This window comes from Tarenaya hassleriana, unplaced genomic scaffold (genome assembly GCF_000463585.1).
Source record: "Tarenaya hassleriana unplaced genomic scaffold, ASM46358v1 Cleome13, whole genome shotgun sequence".
NCBI lineage: Eukaryota > Viridiplantae > Streptophyta > Magnoliopsida > Brassicales > Cleomaceae > Tarenaya > Tarenaya hassleriana.
In genome coordinates this window covers 94,820-110,152 of record NW_010963495.1, presented here as the reverse complement: position 1 = coordinate 110,152, position 15,333 = coordinate 94,820, and the positions used below count along the sequence as shown (strand labels likewise).

General features: G+C 35.1%; 5 protein-coding genes and 1 long non-coding RNA gene across 9 annotated transcripts; 1 reads left to right on the top strand and 5 right to left on the bottom strand.

Annotated features, from left to right (window-relative positions):
* Positions 1-2,394: 2,394 nt before the first annotated feature.
* Positions 2,395-3,507, top strand: LOC104807826 (probable purine permease 10; the record flags this gene model as incomplete). Its single annotated transcript, XM_019201814.1, has 1 exon — positions 2,395-3,507. A coding segment is annotated over one exon (1,089 nt), but the record flags the coding sequence as incomplete, so codon positions are not given.
* LOC104807170 (UDP-N-acetylglucosamine transferase subunit ALG14 homolog) lies at positions 3,268-6,274 on the bottom strand. Of its 3 annotated transcripts, XM_019201889.1 has the most exons (8): positions 6,088-6,274; positions 4,904-5,121; positions 4,687-4,826; positions 4,390-4,533; positions 4,256-4,315; positions 3,890-4,066; positions 3,514-3,537; positions 3,288-3,355 (listed from the first exon to the last, which is right to left on the bottom strand). In XM_019201889.1, the coding sequence occupies exons 2-6, from the start codon at positions 5,082-5,084 to the stop codon at positions 3,890-3,892; spliced, it is 702 nt and encodes a 233-aa protein (XP_019057434.1). In that variant the 5' UTR covers positions 5,085-5,121; positions 6,088-6,274; the 3' UTR covers positions 3,288-3,355; positions 3,514-3,537. The 3 variants fall into 3 exon arrangements, with proteins under 3 accessions (XP_019057435.1, XP_019057434.1, XP_019057433.1); XM_019201890.1 differs by lacking the exon at positions 3,514-3,537 and having other exon boundaries at positions 3,268-3,355; XM_019201888.1 differs by lacking the exons at positions 3,288-3,355; positions 3,514-3,537 and having other exon boundaries at positions 3,665-4,066; positions 6,088-6,273.
* A 1,070-nt stretch (positions 6,275-7,344) lies between these two features.
* Positions 7,345-7,722, bottom strand: LOC104807824. The gene has a single exon (XM_010533248.1). It carries the CDS (start codon positions 7,720-7,722, stop codon positions 7,345-7,347), a length of 378 nt encoding a protein of 125 aa, XP_010531550.1.
* A 1,360-nt stretch (positions 7,723-9,082) lies between these two features.
* LOC104807823 lies at positions 9,083-11,456 on the bottom strand. The gene is made up of 6 exons (XM_010533247.1): positions 11,102-11,456; positions 10,380-10,488; positions 10,211-10,273; positions 10,072-10,133; positions 9,930-9,988; positions 9,083-9,377 (listed from the first exon to the last, which is right to left on the bottom strand). Exons 1-6 carry the CDS (start codon positions 11,438-11,440, stop codon positions 9,083-9,085), a joined length of 927 nt encoding a protein of 308 aa, XP_010531549.1. The 5' UTR covers positions 11,441-11,456.
* Positions 9,898-10,482, bottom strand: LOC109116432. The gene is made up of 3 exons (XR_002023865.1): positions 10,380-10,482; positions 10,211-10,273; positions 9,898-10,133 (listed from the first exon to the last, which is right to left on the bottom strand). It is a non-coding gene; the product is annotated as an uncharacterized LOC109116432 (long non-coding RNA).
* Positions 11,457-11,721: 265 nt separating the features above from the next.
* On the bottom strand, positions 11,722-14,605 carry LOC104807169. Of its 2 annotated transcripts, XM_010532327.2 has the most exons (11): positions 14,307-14,605; positions 14,176-14,219; positions 13,870-13,950; positions 13,513-13,620; positions 13,191-13,282; positions 12,982-13,056; positions 12,829-12,898; positions 12,601-12,702; positions 12,268-12,376; positions 12,104-12,166; positions 11,722-12,028 (listed from the first exon to the last, which is right to left on the bottom strand). In XM_010532327.2, exons 1-11 carry the CDS (start codon positions 14,515-14,517, stop codon positions 11,937-11,939), a joined length of 1,047 nt encoding a protein of 348 aa, XP_010530629.1. In that variant the 5' UTR covers positions 14,518-14,605; the 3' UTR covers positions 11,722-11,936. The 2 variants fall into 2 exon arrangements, with proteins under 2 accessions (XP_010530629.1, XP_010530630.1); XM_010532328.2 differs by lacking the exon at positions 12,982-13,056 and having other exon boundaries at positions 14,307-14,604.
* Between the last annotated feature and the right edge of the window lie 728 nt (positions 14,606-15,333).

Sequence of the window (15,333 nt, the reverse complement as noted above, 5' to 3'; positions counted from 1 at the left end):
TAAATATTATATATATATATATATATATATATATATATATTAGTCATTTTTTTTAAACACTCTTTAAATTTAAATATCCAACAAAAATTTGCACAACAATATGCTAAGAGACGTAGTTTAAGACGTGTTATTAGAATGGCTAAAGATGCGTTTCACCATAAAAAAAAAGATACAAATATTTTTGTTTCGATGCTGTTATATGAGTGTATACATCGACCATACCATAACAAATTACAAATAATCGAATTAAAAAACTATATTCTATATTACAGAGTACAAGTCACGTATTCCACTATAGAAATGATCAATATCGACACAAATAGTCACATAATGTAGATTAAACTAATATTAGATATACATAAAATAGTCCTTTGGAAAAAATTCTAAAGCTCTCTATATCCAACGAATTTGATATTTCAATCTTTGATATTCCAAAGCATATGTAAAATGTCCATCGGAAAATATTTCTATGACAAATTGTTTATTGACAACAAATATATAAAACACGTAAACAAAGACAATATATCCTTATTATATAATGAGTATTGATGTTTTTACAATAATTTTATATTATTTTTTAATCCCATATTAAATAAATAAATTAATTCAATTTTTTAAATTATATATCAACAAAATTTATAAAAATATAATCAAAATATAATAAAGAATCATCTCGCGCATCGCGCGGGTACTCAACTAGTTATCCCTAACAATTTAGTCGACATCTTCAATGAAAATAAAGACAAATATAATCAAATAAAAATCTAAATAATATATAAGATTAAGATCAAAATGAGTTTTTGTATAAAGATGGATCAAAATAAATGTTCTAATTGTATATTCATAATGAGTTCTTTTATAAACAAATGAAAATTAAGAAAAATGTCACATAGGATGTTTAGGTGACTTCGCCATCAACTTTTTAATTTACCGTAACAGTTTTCATTTAATTATCTTTATTAATATTATATTTATTATTTATGATAAATATTAACTTTACTATTGTATTAAACCAAATCATCATTAACATGTGACGACTTTAGAATATATGTTTTGTGGTTTTAGATTTATTTGGATAATAGGTAACAAATATTTATTGAAATTTTATTAAGTTAGATTTACAAATGTACATAATTGTAATATAAAAAAAAAATCTAAATAGGATGAGATGATTTCACCATTTTTTTATTTTTATTTTTATATTATAATATAAAAAAATTATTTTCAATATATAAAACTAAAGTTAATTTTTTTACAAAAATCCTATTTTTCATGTGTAATATGCAGTGGTACTCTAGTTGTACCACTAATTAAATAACTAATGAGAATTTAATAGCCAATGAAAATTAATTAAATTGTCATATATATTATGACATGGAGATATTTGGCTTCACCACAAATGTTTAAACCTAAGAGTGGGTATTTCGGTTCGGGAATTTTGTACCGAGCCGATCCGTCCTGAAATCGAACCGAACCGAATAACGTTTGGTTCTAATTTGGTACACTTTTTATAGAACCGAATGAACAGTTCCCGAACTGAACTGAACCGTATGAATACCGAAAAATCGAGTCGTATGAATACTGAACCAAAATTCGAATATTCCACTAATACATGTGTAAATAACATAATTTGGTACTTATTTGTTATTCATATAATGGTACCGTTCCGAACCGAACCAATACTAAAACCGAACCGAACCGTTTAACATTCGGTTCTAGTTTGACACACTTTTTATAAAATCGAAAATACCGTTTCCGAACCGAACCGCTTGAATACCAAACCGAAACCCGAAACGTCTATCCCTATTTAAACCTTATTATTTATGTATAAGATTTAGCAAAATCTTTCTTCCATAATTATTCATTTTCTTACTTCCTTTGATCATTAGTCAAATTTCTTTCTTTACGATTTTCCTTGCCATTTTTCACAGATTCTTTCGTCCATATTAAAATCTTTCTATATTTCCATAGATTTATATCACTTTTAAGCATTATTCTCTACCTTCTTTTACATTATGAGATTCCTTTTTCTCGTTTCTCTGATTTTATCTTTGTTACCTCCCTATCAGGCTATATATTTTTAATACTAAGAATCATATGATTGTATGACACAAATATATATATGTATGTCTATATCTATATATCCACCGAGCTTTCATGTGGTAGAAAAAATAATTGAGATCAAGAACTCTCACTCCCAAAACCAACTCCAAGGAAATTATTCCACCTTCACCATGAGAGAGGATCATGAGCTCGAAATCATCGGTGAGAAGGCAAAACCCTGTTCATGTATAAACCTACAAGTTTGAAATGTTTAAAAGGATAAATATATATCTCATCAATAATATAAGTATAAACCGATTTTTTGCATTTTAATTTTTACCCTCCCTTTGATTGCCAGATCAAGAGGACAAAGAACAGAATCCAACAGATCAGGAACAGAGGAATTCAGACAGTATCAGAATATCATCAGTTCGCCCATCAAACACTTACAGACGGTGGCTCTGGGTTGCAGTTTTAGCTTTCTTCGTCATCGCGGGCCAAACAATTGCTACCCTCGTGGGCAGGCTTTACTTTGACGGCGGAGGAAAGAGCTCGTGGATGCAGACACTAGTTCAACTTGTCGGTTTTCCAATCCTGCTTCCATTTTACTTCTTCTCACCTACAAAAGAACACGAAACAACTGATTCAAATGCCAGACAGCCTTCACCCGTGAGAGCCGTATCAGTTTACGCAGTGCTAGGATTGCTTTACCTAGCCGTCTGCTACTTGTACTCAATCGGGCTGCATTACCTGCCAGTGTCTACCTTTTCCCTGATCACTGCATCTCAGCTAGCCTTCAATGCTGCCTTTTCCTACTTCCTTAACTCGCAGAAACTCACTCCTTTCATCCTGAATTCCGTCCTCATCCTAACCATCTCCTCCGCCCTCCTCGCTTTCAACAACGAGGAAACAGATTCTGCAAAAGTTTCAAAAGCAGAGTATATCACAGGGTTCATATGTACCGTTGGTTCTTCTGCTGCATATGGCCTTTACTTATCCCTTCAAGAGCTAACCCTCCGAAAGATCTTGAAGAGGGCAACTTTCTCGCAAGTTATGGAGATGATAATCTACATGGGTCTGATTTCTAGCTGTGCTTGCATGATAGGTCTTTTCGCAAGTGGGGAGTGGAAAACTTTAACCCATGAAATGCAACAGTTCAAAACTGGGAAGGTGTCTTACATCATGAACCTGGTCTGGACGACTGTTGCTTGGCAGCTATTCACCATCGGAGGCACGGGGCTGATCTTTGAGCTTTCGGCTCTATTCTCAAATGCGATAAATGCCGTGGGCTTGCCTGTGATACCTATCCTGGCTGTATTCATTTTCCATGACAAAATGAATGGGTTAAAGGTGATTGCTATGGTCTTAGCTCTTTGGGGTTTCGCTTCCTATGTCTACCAAAACTACCTTGATGACAAAAGAAATGAAGAACAGTCATGAACCTGAATAAAAAGTTCACAGATTAATTACCTTTGATTCCTCACCAGCTTTAATCTGTGTCAAGATGAAGAATAGGCAATGCATTCATGATGCAACCCAGAGGAAATCTCAGCGAAGAATAATTCATCGATGTAATAGGATGTCTTACATGAAATATGCATTATATATTTATAGTGTAGACTTGAAGAAGATTGCGCAAAACGCATTGTAAGCACACAGTCCAACGGACTGACACCAACAGTTGTTCTTCCAAGAAGTTACATTTCAAAAGGAAAATAATAAATTGTCTAAAATAGTAACTAATCCTCTATTAAGAGAATGTAAGGGAAATCCTAGAAATAAAACATGGCAGCTTGTTTGTAGATATACCTCATGACTACTACTTATAGGTGTGTAAGTAGAATACCTACATCAGGCACCCAACATAACGCGCTCGAGGATACTTCCTTTGTAGGTGTGGCCATTGAACAAAGAATTGATCAGCCATCCTCAATTTATAAAGAAGCAAGCCGCTTAGTGAGAGCTTCTTTACTCTTGCTACACTCTCAACATAAAAGATAGATGACCATCTAATTCCCAAGACCTGTAACCAAAGTTGAAACAAGCAGTTGATAACTTCCATATAAATATGAAGAAATCATGTTCTTTTGAAATGAAATCAAAACATGCTCTATGTTTTTGAAATGAAATGAAATCATGTCAACTTGAGGTCATAGGGAAGATAAGGGAAATATATGAAAGATAAAATATTCTGGAGGGAATAAGCACATACTTTGAACAAGAATGCGATTACGCACAGAGGAATACATGTACCAGGACCATTGCATAGAACCTGAAAGATTTGCAATCTTATTGAGAATGGTTAACGCAGGAATTTTACAGAAAACATCGAAAAAGAAGTAATACCACTTCCGGTCTGATTCTAATCATTAGCCACAGAGCATGAACTATAGCAACGAGGGTAGTCCAAACAGAAGTCACATAAGACTGACCAACTTCTCTGCTCCGGTAGATCTGCATGAACTGTGAAGAAGTTTCCTTCACCCCAGGCATGTCACATCCATATCACGGATAAAGAACATATTCAATCATTTTGTTGAACATATCCAATCTAATGCTGACGTGGGTAGAATCAATTGTGTAACCCAAACAGAAACTGCAAATAACAATAAACTATAAGCTAGCATCAGCAATGAGCTGTACCTTCTCAACAAATGAATCTTCGAAAGCACGAGCTTTCTGGATACTCATATTATCTGTCGCCGCAGCAACGTAAAACCTTGGCTTAAATCTATCCTTCTGCAAAACAGAGAGGAGACTCAACATCTCAGCCGTGTGTCCCCCTGCAGAAGAGAACTCATATCCAATTATGTTATGTAAACCGAAAAAAAAAATACGAAATCAAATTAGCTCTCCTTACCAGAACCTAGAACAATGAGAGTAGTAAAAGACTGTGAAGCTCCTCTGCGAAGGGGTTTTCCGCAACAGTATATAACATATAAAACTCGAACCCCAAGAATGATTGCCAGGCTCAATAAAATGAAAACAGCACTAAAGATAGAAGCCATCTTCGAGAAAAAGCAGCAGCTATCTTCCACCATGATACTGATAACTCTTTCTTCTCTGTTCAAATTACATCTGCATGACAAATGTGTTAAAAATATAAATCCAAAGCTTCCACATAACTACAGCAGTTTATGAAATGAATCACCACATAACTACAGCAGTTTATGAAATGAATCATTCAAATTCAAAATATCACTTGATACAAAGAGGAAATTATAGGAAAGTATGCATTACTAGATACAAAAATTATATCATATCGGCTTCAAACAAAATCAAATATGAGCTACAAAAAAACAAATAAACCAGTCGAAAGGGAAACATGCACAATGAACAAAAATTGAATCACAGAATACAAATCAGATCTACCAAATTTGCCACAACCAAAATTGACTACAAAATTCAAATTTTGGGCCTTTGCTCTAAAATGGAAACTAAAATCCTATGCCACAAAGGACAAGTAAAAGAAAACAAAACATTTAGAATCGATCTAAAAGAACCGAAAAGAATGAATCTTTAAAGCAAAACTCGGAGCTTTTCCTATAAACTAACATATTACTATCTTCATCTGGAATCCAAATTCAATCTGCCATATGACCCATTCGATCAGCAATCAAACCTAAAGAACACCCCTAAGCTCCAAACCCGAGATCATTAACCCTCAAACATCAAAGAAATTTTCCATACTTCACCCTATCCATTAATACAGTTCGTGAGAGCAACAGAAGACGCATCAGGAAGTTATCAAGATCTCGATCAAACGAATCAAGACTCAAGAAGAAACCGACAGACCGATGTCGAAAAGCTAACTCAGACATCGTTTCAACAAGACAAACACACCGAAATCGAGGACACCCATTCAACATGCCGGAAACAATTGCAGCTCGAATGAACAACAAACACGGAGAAGGATCGACCAAGAAAAGGCGAGATAGGATTCCAACTCCAGAAAAACGTCTCGAAATGTCAACAAGATCAACAAAAAAGAGAAACTCGGAGAAGAAATTGTGATCAAAAGCAGTATAAAAATGTAGAAGTCACCCTTGAGCACCGCAACAGAATTCTCAGTGGCCTCGACCACGGTGAACGATCACGCCGGAGAGCCTCCGGAGAAGTAAATTGAGCGGCGATTCTGGCAGAAAGAAACCAAGAGACCGACTATCGCCGTCGAAGAAATGGCGAGGGCGAGAGATGCGATCGATTGGGGAGAGAGCAAGAGTTTTATGGGTTTTTGTAATTTCTATACTTTAACCGGGTTATATAGGTAATTTAGTCGATTTAAACGTGCAATCAAGGCATGATGATGAAGCTAAAAAAAAAAAAATTGAACAGTTATTTTTTTTTTGATATACTCTTATATAATAAAAACATATTATGAAAAACTGATTCTTTTAAAAACATGTAAAACGTTTTCGTTTTTTTAAGAATATATTCTCAAATTTTAGATTCTGGAAAAACTAAAATAAAATTTTATATATAAAAACTACAATAAAAAATTATCATAATTTAATTATGAAAAAATAAATAAATTATAAGATTAGAAAATTGTTTCTTTCTTTATTTTCTTTGAAGTTGAAGGGTATAATATGTTACTAGAGGTGGGGGAGGGTCACTCAAAAGTCAAATGCATTTAAATTTTTTATTTGTTTAATTTTGCTCTTGATTAATACAGATAAGGGAGATAAAAAAAAATATTTCTATTGTATCATAGACCTATTCATATATATAAATATTTTGTACTAAAATATTCGAATATTAGATTTATCTTATTTCAAATATAACGTTTATTATTGTATAATCTACTTTTTTCTTAGTAAATGTTTACATATACAATTCGCGAATATCCATTCAATTCCTTAATTAATTCAAAAGAAAATATCAATAATTTAGATTGCAAACTAAAAATAAAATTATATTAAAAATTAGTACTAAACAGTATAAAAAAATTTCCAACATATCAATCGACAATACAATACAAACCAATTACATATAGATTTAGAAAACGATTGAACATAGAGATTTGTCTGTCGTTTACTTCTAATGGGTTGTGTTTTTGTATTTGTTTTAAAAAAAATGAAAACCCAACAATATATTCTTTGAGAACGTTTGCGACTATGTTGAATCACATATAAAAAAACGTGATTAAGGAAACCATTAAAATTGAAAGAAGAATTTCGTGCTTAATTTAAGTTTTATTCATTTTCAAACATTAATCTAAACATTTTCACCAATAAGTTTATGAAGATGAACACCGACAACTATGACTACATCATATCATATCGTAACTTTGTCGTTGCTTCACTTGTTTGTAGGAGGAGCCGCCGCATTTCCCGAACAGCTGCTCTTGAGAAGCTGAGGGAAGAATGGAATCATAGGAAACATCTTTGGCAAACAGTTATCCTCTATGGCCGAAAACTCTTTGCAACACATCGGACCGATATGTCCAAAATACCCCGTGAAGATCGATGTCGTGATTTCCATCAAACATCCCGGAATGTTGATGAGAGATGACCAACACTTCGTGATGTCAATCGGAAAACCGGGCGGAAAGATTCCGGGGAGATTCGGAAGTTGTTGCGGTTGCTGCACCTCGGCTAGACCCAGCCTTACCGAGCAAGTGACGCATAGAGCCACGACTAATACCACAGAAAAGAGAACTCGAGACTTGTTTTCCATCTCTATGGAATTTAACCGAAACTAACAACTCCTAGTTTTTGTGTTTGCTTTTTTTTTCCCTAATGAGATTTCAAGATAACAGAGCAAGTGTTTTTTGTGGGATGGCATGAATAGAAGAAACATGGAATTTATAGGGTTAAGAACAATCAATGTAATTATAACAAAAATGTTACATCGTTACATTTAACTTTGAACGGTTAAATGAATATTGAAGTCTTACAAGTAGTAACTTCCATTGATGTTAAATCCGAAAATGGCTTAATGACACCCTTTTAACTAAAAAGTGTTTAACGCTTGATTAACAACTTGAATGTGTTTTTTGACTTTATGCCATGGGTTACATTATCAACAAGCCATATACGAATACATGGATTAATAAGAAACTGAAAAAAAAAAATTATACGATTGTACAGCATGTTTATTATCTTTTGGTTTAACGTCTGTTATTTTGTTTTTGAGATTTATAAGGACTACTTTTATGTTCATTTTGAATTTAAGAGAGAGAAAAAAAATAGAAATTAGCTTTAACAATTTTCAAATTCAAAATTTAAAAGAAACGTTGTCTTCTCCTATCAAAATAATTTACAACATTTCAAAAACTGGTAAAATGAAAAAAAAAAAAAAGGACGTAAACTTAGGGTATCAATTTGGGGCTGAGGTCCGGCCCGACCTAACCCGAAAATTAGCGGGTTTCGGATTAAGTTTTTCGGCCAAAAAAAAAATCGGGTTTCGGACTCGAGTCAGACCGGTACGAAAGTCCGATATTAAAAAAAATTACAAAGAGATTTATACGGGACCCGAGTCTCATATATATAGGGCGAGACTTCAGACTTAACTACTTAGGCTCGAAAAAAATCAGGTCGGTCCGATCCGATTGACACCCCTACGTAAACTTGAGAATTACTGTTTTTGTATTTTTTTTCAAGTTGTAAGAGTAACAATTTAATGTTTATTATTAAAAAGGAATTAACATTATTCAAATTTTTATGAACCCATATAAAACTTTTCATAAAATATATTTGTTATGTTATACTTAGGGCTTTGTTGAATAATATTAGAATATAAATCTGGCTTAGTCCAGTTTGATTTGTATTATTGAATCTTAAGAACGAGTATTTATATGTTGTACAAATTAAACACCGTTAAATTAGAATTATATTCTGATAAATCATATGCGAACAATGTTTTGTCTAGGATGGTTTATAAAGAAAATTTTGTTAGACCAAAAAAAATTTGAAAATTTTCGAATCGTAATTTATTTTTATTAAATTGCAAATAATAAACTAAAACCACCAACAATAGAAAAATAAATAAAGGGCAACAATTAGACTATATATCATATCGTAACTTCGTCGTTGCTTCACTTTTTTGTAAGAGGGGCCGGAACATTTCCCGAACAGCTGTTTTTTAGAAGATCAGGAAAGAATGGAATCATAGGAAACATCTTCGGCAGACAGTTATCTTCTATCGCCGAAAACTCCCTGCAACACATCGGACCGACATGTCCAAATTGTCCCGTGAGAACCGACGTCGTGATTTCAATCAAGCATCCCGGGATGTTGACGAGGGATGACCAACATTTTGTGATATCAATAGGTAAGATATTGGGAAGATTCGGAAGTTGTTGCGGCTGTTGCACCTCGGCTAGACTCGGCCTTACCAAATCAGCGGCACATAAGGTTGCGACCAATACGAAAGAGAAGAGAATTCGAGATCTGTTTTCCATCTCTAAAACAACACAATTGAAGCTAATTGGCTCTGTTACTCGTGTTTTGTTCTTCTGTAGTGAGATTGGTATCAATAGTGGAAGAGACATGAAATTTATAGGGCTAAAACTTTAAGTTTACAACTGATGTTACACGTTACATTTGAAATGAAACAGAGTTAACATAGTGTAAACGCCTTTGAAGCAGTAAATTAACTTCAATGGATGGTTGACTGTAGTGTAAACGCCTAGTTAAAGTGGTAAATTACCTTGAATATACGGTTGAATAAATGTTATTTGGGTTAATTTAAAATCAGATCTAATCTACAAAAAATTACTTTTCCAGAATTACATTAACCGAAGCGAGTACCAAATACCAACCAAATTGAAAAAAGAAAAATCTGAATCGAAAATAAAATTTAATCTCTCCCTATTACATACATACAGAAGCATTAGATTTGGTACAAAATCTTTCACAAGGAGACTCCTCTAATGTTCTTACAAGTACACTGAAACAGTACAAGCAGACATATCCATGCCAAGTTCAAGGAAAAACCTTAACTGTTACAAAAGCAGAACCAGCTTTGTCAAGTTTACAAGATCTTTGTCAAGATTCAAGATGTTTTTTGCAAGTGTTTCTGAACAAGTGCTTCGAGATTCTTCGATTTCTCTTCTCTATCTTTGAAATGTACTCTCCTCCCATGCCCTACAAAAGAAAAAAAAAATCGTCGTTCAGAACCGTACAACGAGCTATTTCCCGATACTGATGGTCAATACACTAACCCGGTAAAATCCATTGGAAATCTAGGTCGATCAAGCTCCGGACATTCTCAAGCTGGAGGGGAACTGCCAGAGATAACAAGAAGAGCATAAAGGTGTAAACTTTTTTGTTTATGCATCAATTCTTCAAACCCTTGTACCAAAGTGTACGTATTCAGTTATTTGATCTTACATGAGCCATGATTATACTGCTCGAATATACTCATGCCATTCTCCGTCATTGCTAAATGATCTCCTGTGAACAATACCTTGAGCGGTTTATGGAACAAGCACACCGATCCCTGCATTATAAAAGGAATTTAACCGAAGCTAACAACTCCTAGTTTTTGTGTTTGCTTTTTTTTTTCTAATGAGATTTCAAGATAACAGAGCAAGTTGTTTTTTGGGATGGCATGAATAGAAGAAACATGGAATTTATAGGGTTAAATACAATCAATGTTATAACAAAAATGTTACAATTGAATGTTTATTATTGAAAAGGAATTAACATTAATCAAATTTTTATGAACCCATATAAAACTTTTCATAGAATATATTTGTTGATGTTATACTTAGGGCTTTGTTGAATCATATTAGAATATAAATCTGGCTTAGTCCGGTTTGATATGTATTACTGAATTTTAAGAACTCAGTTGTACAAATTAAACACGACTTAGTTAGAATTATATTCTGATAAATCATATGCGAACAATGTTTTGTCTAGGGATGGTTTATAAAGAAAATTTTGTTAGATCCCAAAAAAAAGTCGAATCGTAATTTAGTTTTATTAAATTGCAAATAATAATCTAAAACCACCAAAATACATTAGAAAAAAAAAATAAAGGGCAACAATTATACTATATATCATATCGTAAGTTCGTCGTTGCTTCACTTTTTTGTAGGAGGAGCCGCAACATTTCCCGAGCAGCTGTTTTTTAGAAGATCGGGAAAGAATGGAATCATAGGAAACATCTTCGGCAGGCAGTTATCTTCTATTGCCGAAAACTCCTTACAACACATCGGACCGACATGTCCGAATTGTCCCGTGAGAATCGACGTCGTGATTTCAATCAAGCATCCCGGGATGTTGATGAGGGATGACCAACATTTCGTGATATCAATAGGTAAGATATCGGGAAGATTCGGAAGTTGTTGGGGTTGTTGTACTTCGGCTAGACTCGGCCTTATCAAACCAGCGACACATAAAGCTGCGATCAGCACCAAAGAAAAGGCAACGCGGGATTTGTTTTCCATCTCTAAAACAAGACAATCGAATCTACGTAGCTCTTACTCGTGTTCTGTTCTCCTGTAATGAGATAGATGTTTTGTTTCGGGATGGTGTAAATAGCTGAAGAAACACGGAATTTATAGGGATAAAAATTCGAGTTTATATCTGACGTTACACGTTACACTTTGAAGCAGTAAATTGACTTTGACGAATGGTTGACCGTAATGTAAACGCCTAACTACGTGGTAAATTAACTTAAATATAGAGTTGAATAAATGTTGTTTGTGTTAATAAAGAAAAATCAGAATAGAAAATAAAATCTCACCAATATTCTCTTCTTATTTTTACATGCAGAAGCATTGGATTTTGGTACGAATCTTTCACAAGGAGACTTCTCTAATGTTCTTACAAAGTACGCTAAAACAGTACGAGCAGACATATCCATGCCAAGTTCAAGGAAAAACCTCAACTCTTACAAAAGCTGTTCTAACTTTGTCAAGTTTACAAGATCTGTGTCAAGATTCAAGATGTTTTTTCCAAGTGTTTCTGAACAAGTGCTTCGAGATTCTTTGATTTCTCTTCTCTATCTTCGAAATACACTCTCCTTCCATGCCCTACAAAAGAAAAAAAACCGTCGTTCAGAACCGTACAACGAGCTATTTCCCGGTACTGATGGTCGATACACTAACCCGGTAAAATCCATTGGAAGTCTAGGTCGATCAAGCTCCGGACATTCTCAAGCTGGAGGGGAACTGCCAGAGATAACAAGAAGAGCATAAAGGTGTTAACTCTTTGTTTATGCATCAATTCTTCAAACCCTTGCACCAAAGTGTATTCAATTATTTGATCTTACTTGAGCCATGATTATACTGCTCGAATATACTCATGCCGTTCTCCGTCATTGCTAAATGATCTCCTGTGAACAATACCTTGAGCGGTTTATGGAACAAGCACACCGATCCCTGCGTTAGAAAAAGGAATATGAAATATTGAGCTTATGACCGATCTCCAAAAGGCGAAAAGTGAATAGATATAGCAAAACACATCAAGATATTAATTCAAACACTGCGATCTCCCTAATCCTTGTATGAATGCATGAAACTTCAGGAACATCTAGGGATGAATTACAGCGATGAACAACACTTCACATTACCTTATGTAACACTAAAAGATTGAGTTAACTTACTTCTGTGTGGCCGGGAGTGTGTATAAGCATGATATCTTCGTACAAGGTCCATGGTCCATCACCTTCCAGCTTTTTCTCCACATCAGAGGTCGAAGATCGAACCTAACGAGATGGGTTTGTCAATAAAGCTGGGTTTAGTCAAGAACAGATTTCTTTCTAGCTATTCTCCAGACGCATTTCTCCCCATCTAGAGTTTAACGGAAGGGCGTGATAAATGCAAGCACTTACATCTCCAGAGTGAAGAATTCTGGTAGCCTGGAATCGGTTTGCCCATTTCTTGTGATCTGCAACATCGTCTCTGCACAATCATGTAGATATGAATGTATATGGAGCATCAAAGAAACTAACCGAATTTTCTCCGTTTATAGATATCGACATTACACATGAGTTAGAAATATGTAGCGGACACCACCCAACATCTCGATTTTATGAGCAAGCCTCTCTATGTACCGGGGACTGCAGAAAACATAAAGCCTAGATAAGCCGGGTATGTCCAACTAATCGCTATGATGAAGTATTTTCGATAACCTTAAAAATGCACAAGGGATTGGACAATGAGAGTATACGCATCACCACGTAAGTATACGTACCTATCAACAAGTATATTTCCGTCGGGGTGAAGAATCAAATAGGAAGCCGCTCCATATGATTTCTTGGAATGAAATCCACAATGGTAGATACCCTTGAAGCATTTTACACAATTGCTAAATGAATTAGGAGGACATGTGGAAAATGGAGAGTCGGGAAAACAACAAAGAACATATACGAACATGGTAGCTCGGAACTTTCAAAGGAATTTACGCAGATTTGAATTCACAATTATTCGAAATGTCAAAACAGAACCAAACTGATTGACTATCCAGATTAATAGCATGCCAAGAACAAAACGGAAGTGAAACGGGAAGAAAATACCGGAAGTCTCTCTTCATCTACTGGAACTGGGAAAGTGTCTTGAGCTCGTAGTATGTCGGTAGGCGGTGTTTCTGTCCGGATAGAGCCTGTCGGGCACGAAACTAAGGCCTGACAAACACCAAGATTTGCCAAGCCAGTCACGGATAGTCATCAATAAGCTAATGAGCTAAACACCGAAATCTGTCACACAATTTCAAATGGTAGGAGCATTCATATTACCAATTTCCATTGCTGGACATTCCAGAGACAATTTCCATCATTGAACATGATGGACAATTCTCAGATATAACAGAACCGATTCCAGAAAACCATTAGAAAAATGGGGAGAAAGATCTAACATCATAAAAGTTGACAGACCTGAAGTGCGTTCAGCCTTTCCTCCTTACAACTCGGCTGTTTGATCACGGCGGACATACCGTCCACTCGGGTGAATACTTCCTGCGAAGATGAAGCACGAAAGATTACATGAAAGGAAGGTGTCTGAATTCGGGCAAATCCAGGGAACTAACAATCGATCTTACAGAAACAAACTAAAATCCTGATGCGGATCTTAAAGAAAGGAAGCTAACATTCTTTAACCCAAAAAAGGAAGAGAGGAATTAGCCATTTTAAAGTAGCAAAGATTACAAGGGTTTATACAAATTTCGTAGAAGGAAGACTAACCGGAGCCATCCAACGGCATGTATCACAATCGATACAGCTATTATCTGCAACAATTCAATCAAAGTGCGTTATGGGTATTGACTATGCCTCGCATATACACACATACGTAGACACGGATGAGCGATTAGTACCAACGAACAAATCGCCATCGACGTTCTGAGTGCGTCTGCGTCTTGGGCTCTCATGGATTTGAACTTGAGCTGCTTTGATGGCAGAAAAGGCTCTGTTTCGGACAAACACCGAGGAAGAAGAATAACAAGAAGAAGAGAAGGTCCATTTCCGAGAACGAAAGTGATGAGAAAGCAAAGGGAAGACAGAGGAAGACGAAGCTGTCGCAGCCATGGCTAGTGTCTGGATTCTCTCTCTCTCACTGATTTAGTGTGGGCGATGTTTTATTTACATGTCCTTTTTTTTTTTGCAGATTTACATCTTTGATTCGTATAGAGCCGTAAGGCGCACGGGTGTTCAATCCAAGAAGTATTAAAAATTGCAGAACATTATTAAAGTTGAAAAGTGATTTTACCAAAAAGAAAAAGAAAAAGAAAATGTAGAATCATAATTACAAAAACTAGACAGAGAAATTAAAATGTATTTATACTCGTACAAAAATGAAATTAAAAAAATGGTAAATTAAAAAAGAGAAGGAGACGCATAATATTTATTTATTGATTGATTATTCTGTTTCAAAATTATAAAAAACACAAGCTTTTTTTTATTTTGGTGATAAGGTCACAGATTTTGGAGAAGAAGAAGAAGAAGAAGAAGGGTTGGGGAAGGGAGGGCAATAAGTCATACATTGAGCTCTAGTGTCATAGCAGCCGTAGTCTCTGCGGGTCATGCAGCACCAGCAGTCACGCTTCAGCCATGACTCGCACCTCCTGTGCCCGCACTGTAATAACACTATCTCTTCCTCCCCTCTGCCTAGTCATGATTATATATATATTAACAAAAATAACCGGTTAATCATGATTGGTTTAACCGGTTAGTATCGGTTATTGGTGGATCACATACATTGGTGGAGAGCGATGAGAGCAGCGAAGGCTAGGCAAAGGAGACCCATTTGAGATGCCATTGTGATTGTACCACTGAAAATATTAATGATTATGGTGTTTTGCAAAGCAGCAGCTGGTTACTTATATAGTAGTAGCAATCCCCCCC

Excerpts from the sequence above, each read along its gene's own strand:
- LOC104807823 (XM_010533247.1), bottom strand. The coding sequence starts at position 11,440 with ATGGAAAACAAATCCCGCGTTGCCTTTTCTTTGGTGCTGATCGCAGCT. Across the intron at positions 10,489-11,101 it reads AAAACAGCTGCTCGGGAAAT|GGATCGGTGTGCTTGTTCCA; the intron begins GTTGCGGCTCCT and ends TTTATAATGCAG. Across the intron at positions 9,989-10,071 it reads CGAAGAATCTCGAAGCACTT|TTAAGGTTTTTCCTTGAACT; the intron begins GTTCAGAAACAC and ends CTTTTGTAACAG.
- LOC104807169 (XM_010532327.2), bottom strand. The coding sequence starts at position 14,517 with ATGGCTGCGACAGCTTCGTCTTCCTCTGTCTTCCCTTTGCTTTCTCAT. Across the intron at positions 12,899-12,981 it reads TACATATTTCTAACTCATGT|AGACGATGTTGCAGATCACA; the intron begins GTAATGTCGATA and ends ATGATTGTGCAG. Across the intron at positions 12,377-12,600 it reads ACACTCCCGGCCACACAGAA|GGATCGGTGTGCTTGTTCCA; the intron begins GTAAGTTAACTC and ends TTTCTAACGCAG.
- LOC104807170 (XM_019201890.1), bottom strand. The coding sequence starts at position 5,084 with ATGGTGGAAGATAGCTGCTGCTTTTTCTCGAAGATGGCTTCTATCTTT. Across the intron at positions 4,316-4,389 it reads TTAGAATCAGACCGGAAGTG|GTTCTATGCAATGGTCCTGG; the intron begins GTATTACTTCTT and ends CAAATCTTTCAG. Across the intron at positions 4,067-4,255 it reads TAATCGCATTCTTGTTCAAA|GTCTTGGGAATTAGATGGTC; the intron begins GTATGTGCTTAT and ends CTTTGGTTACAG.
- LOC104807824 (XM_010533248.1), bottom strand. The coding sequence starts at position 7,722 with ATGGAAAACAAGTCTCGAGTTCTCTTTTCTGTGGTATTAGTCGTGGCT.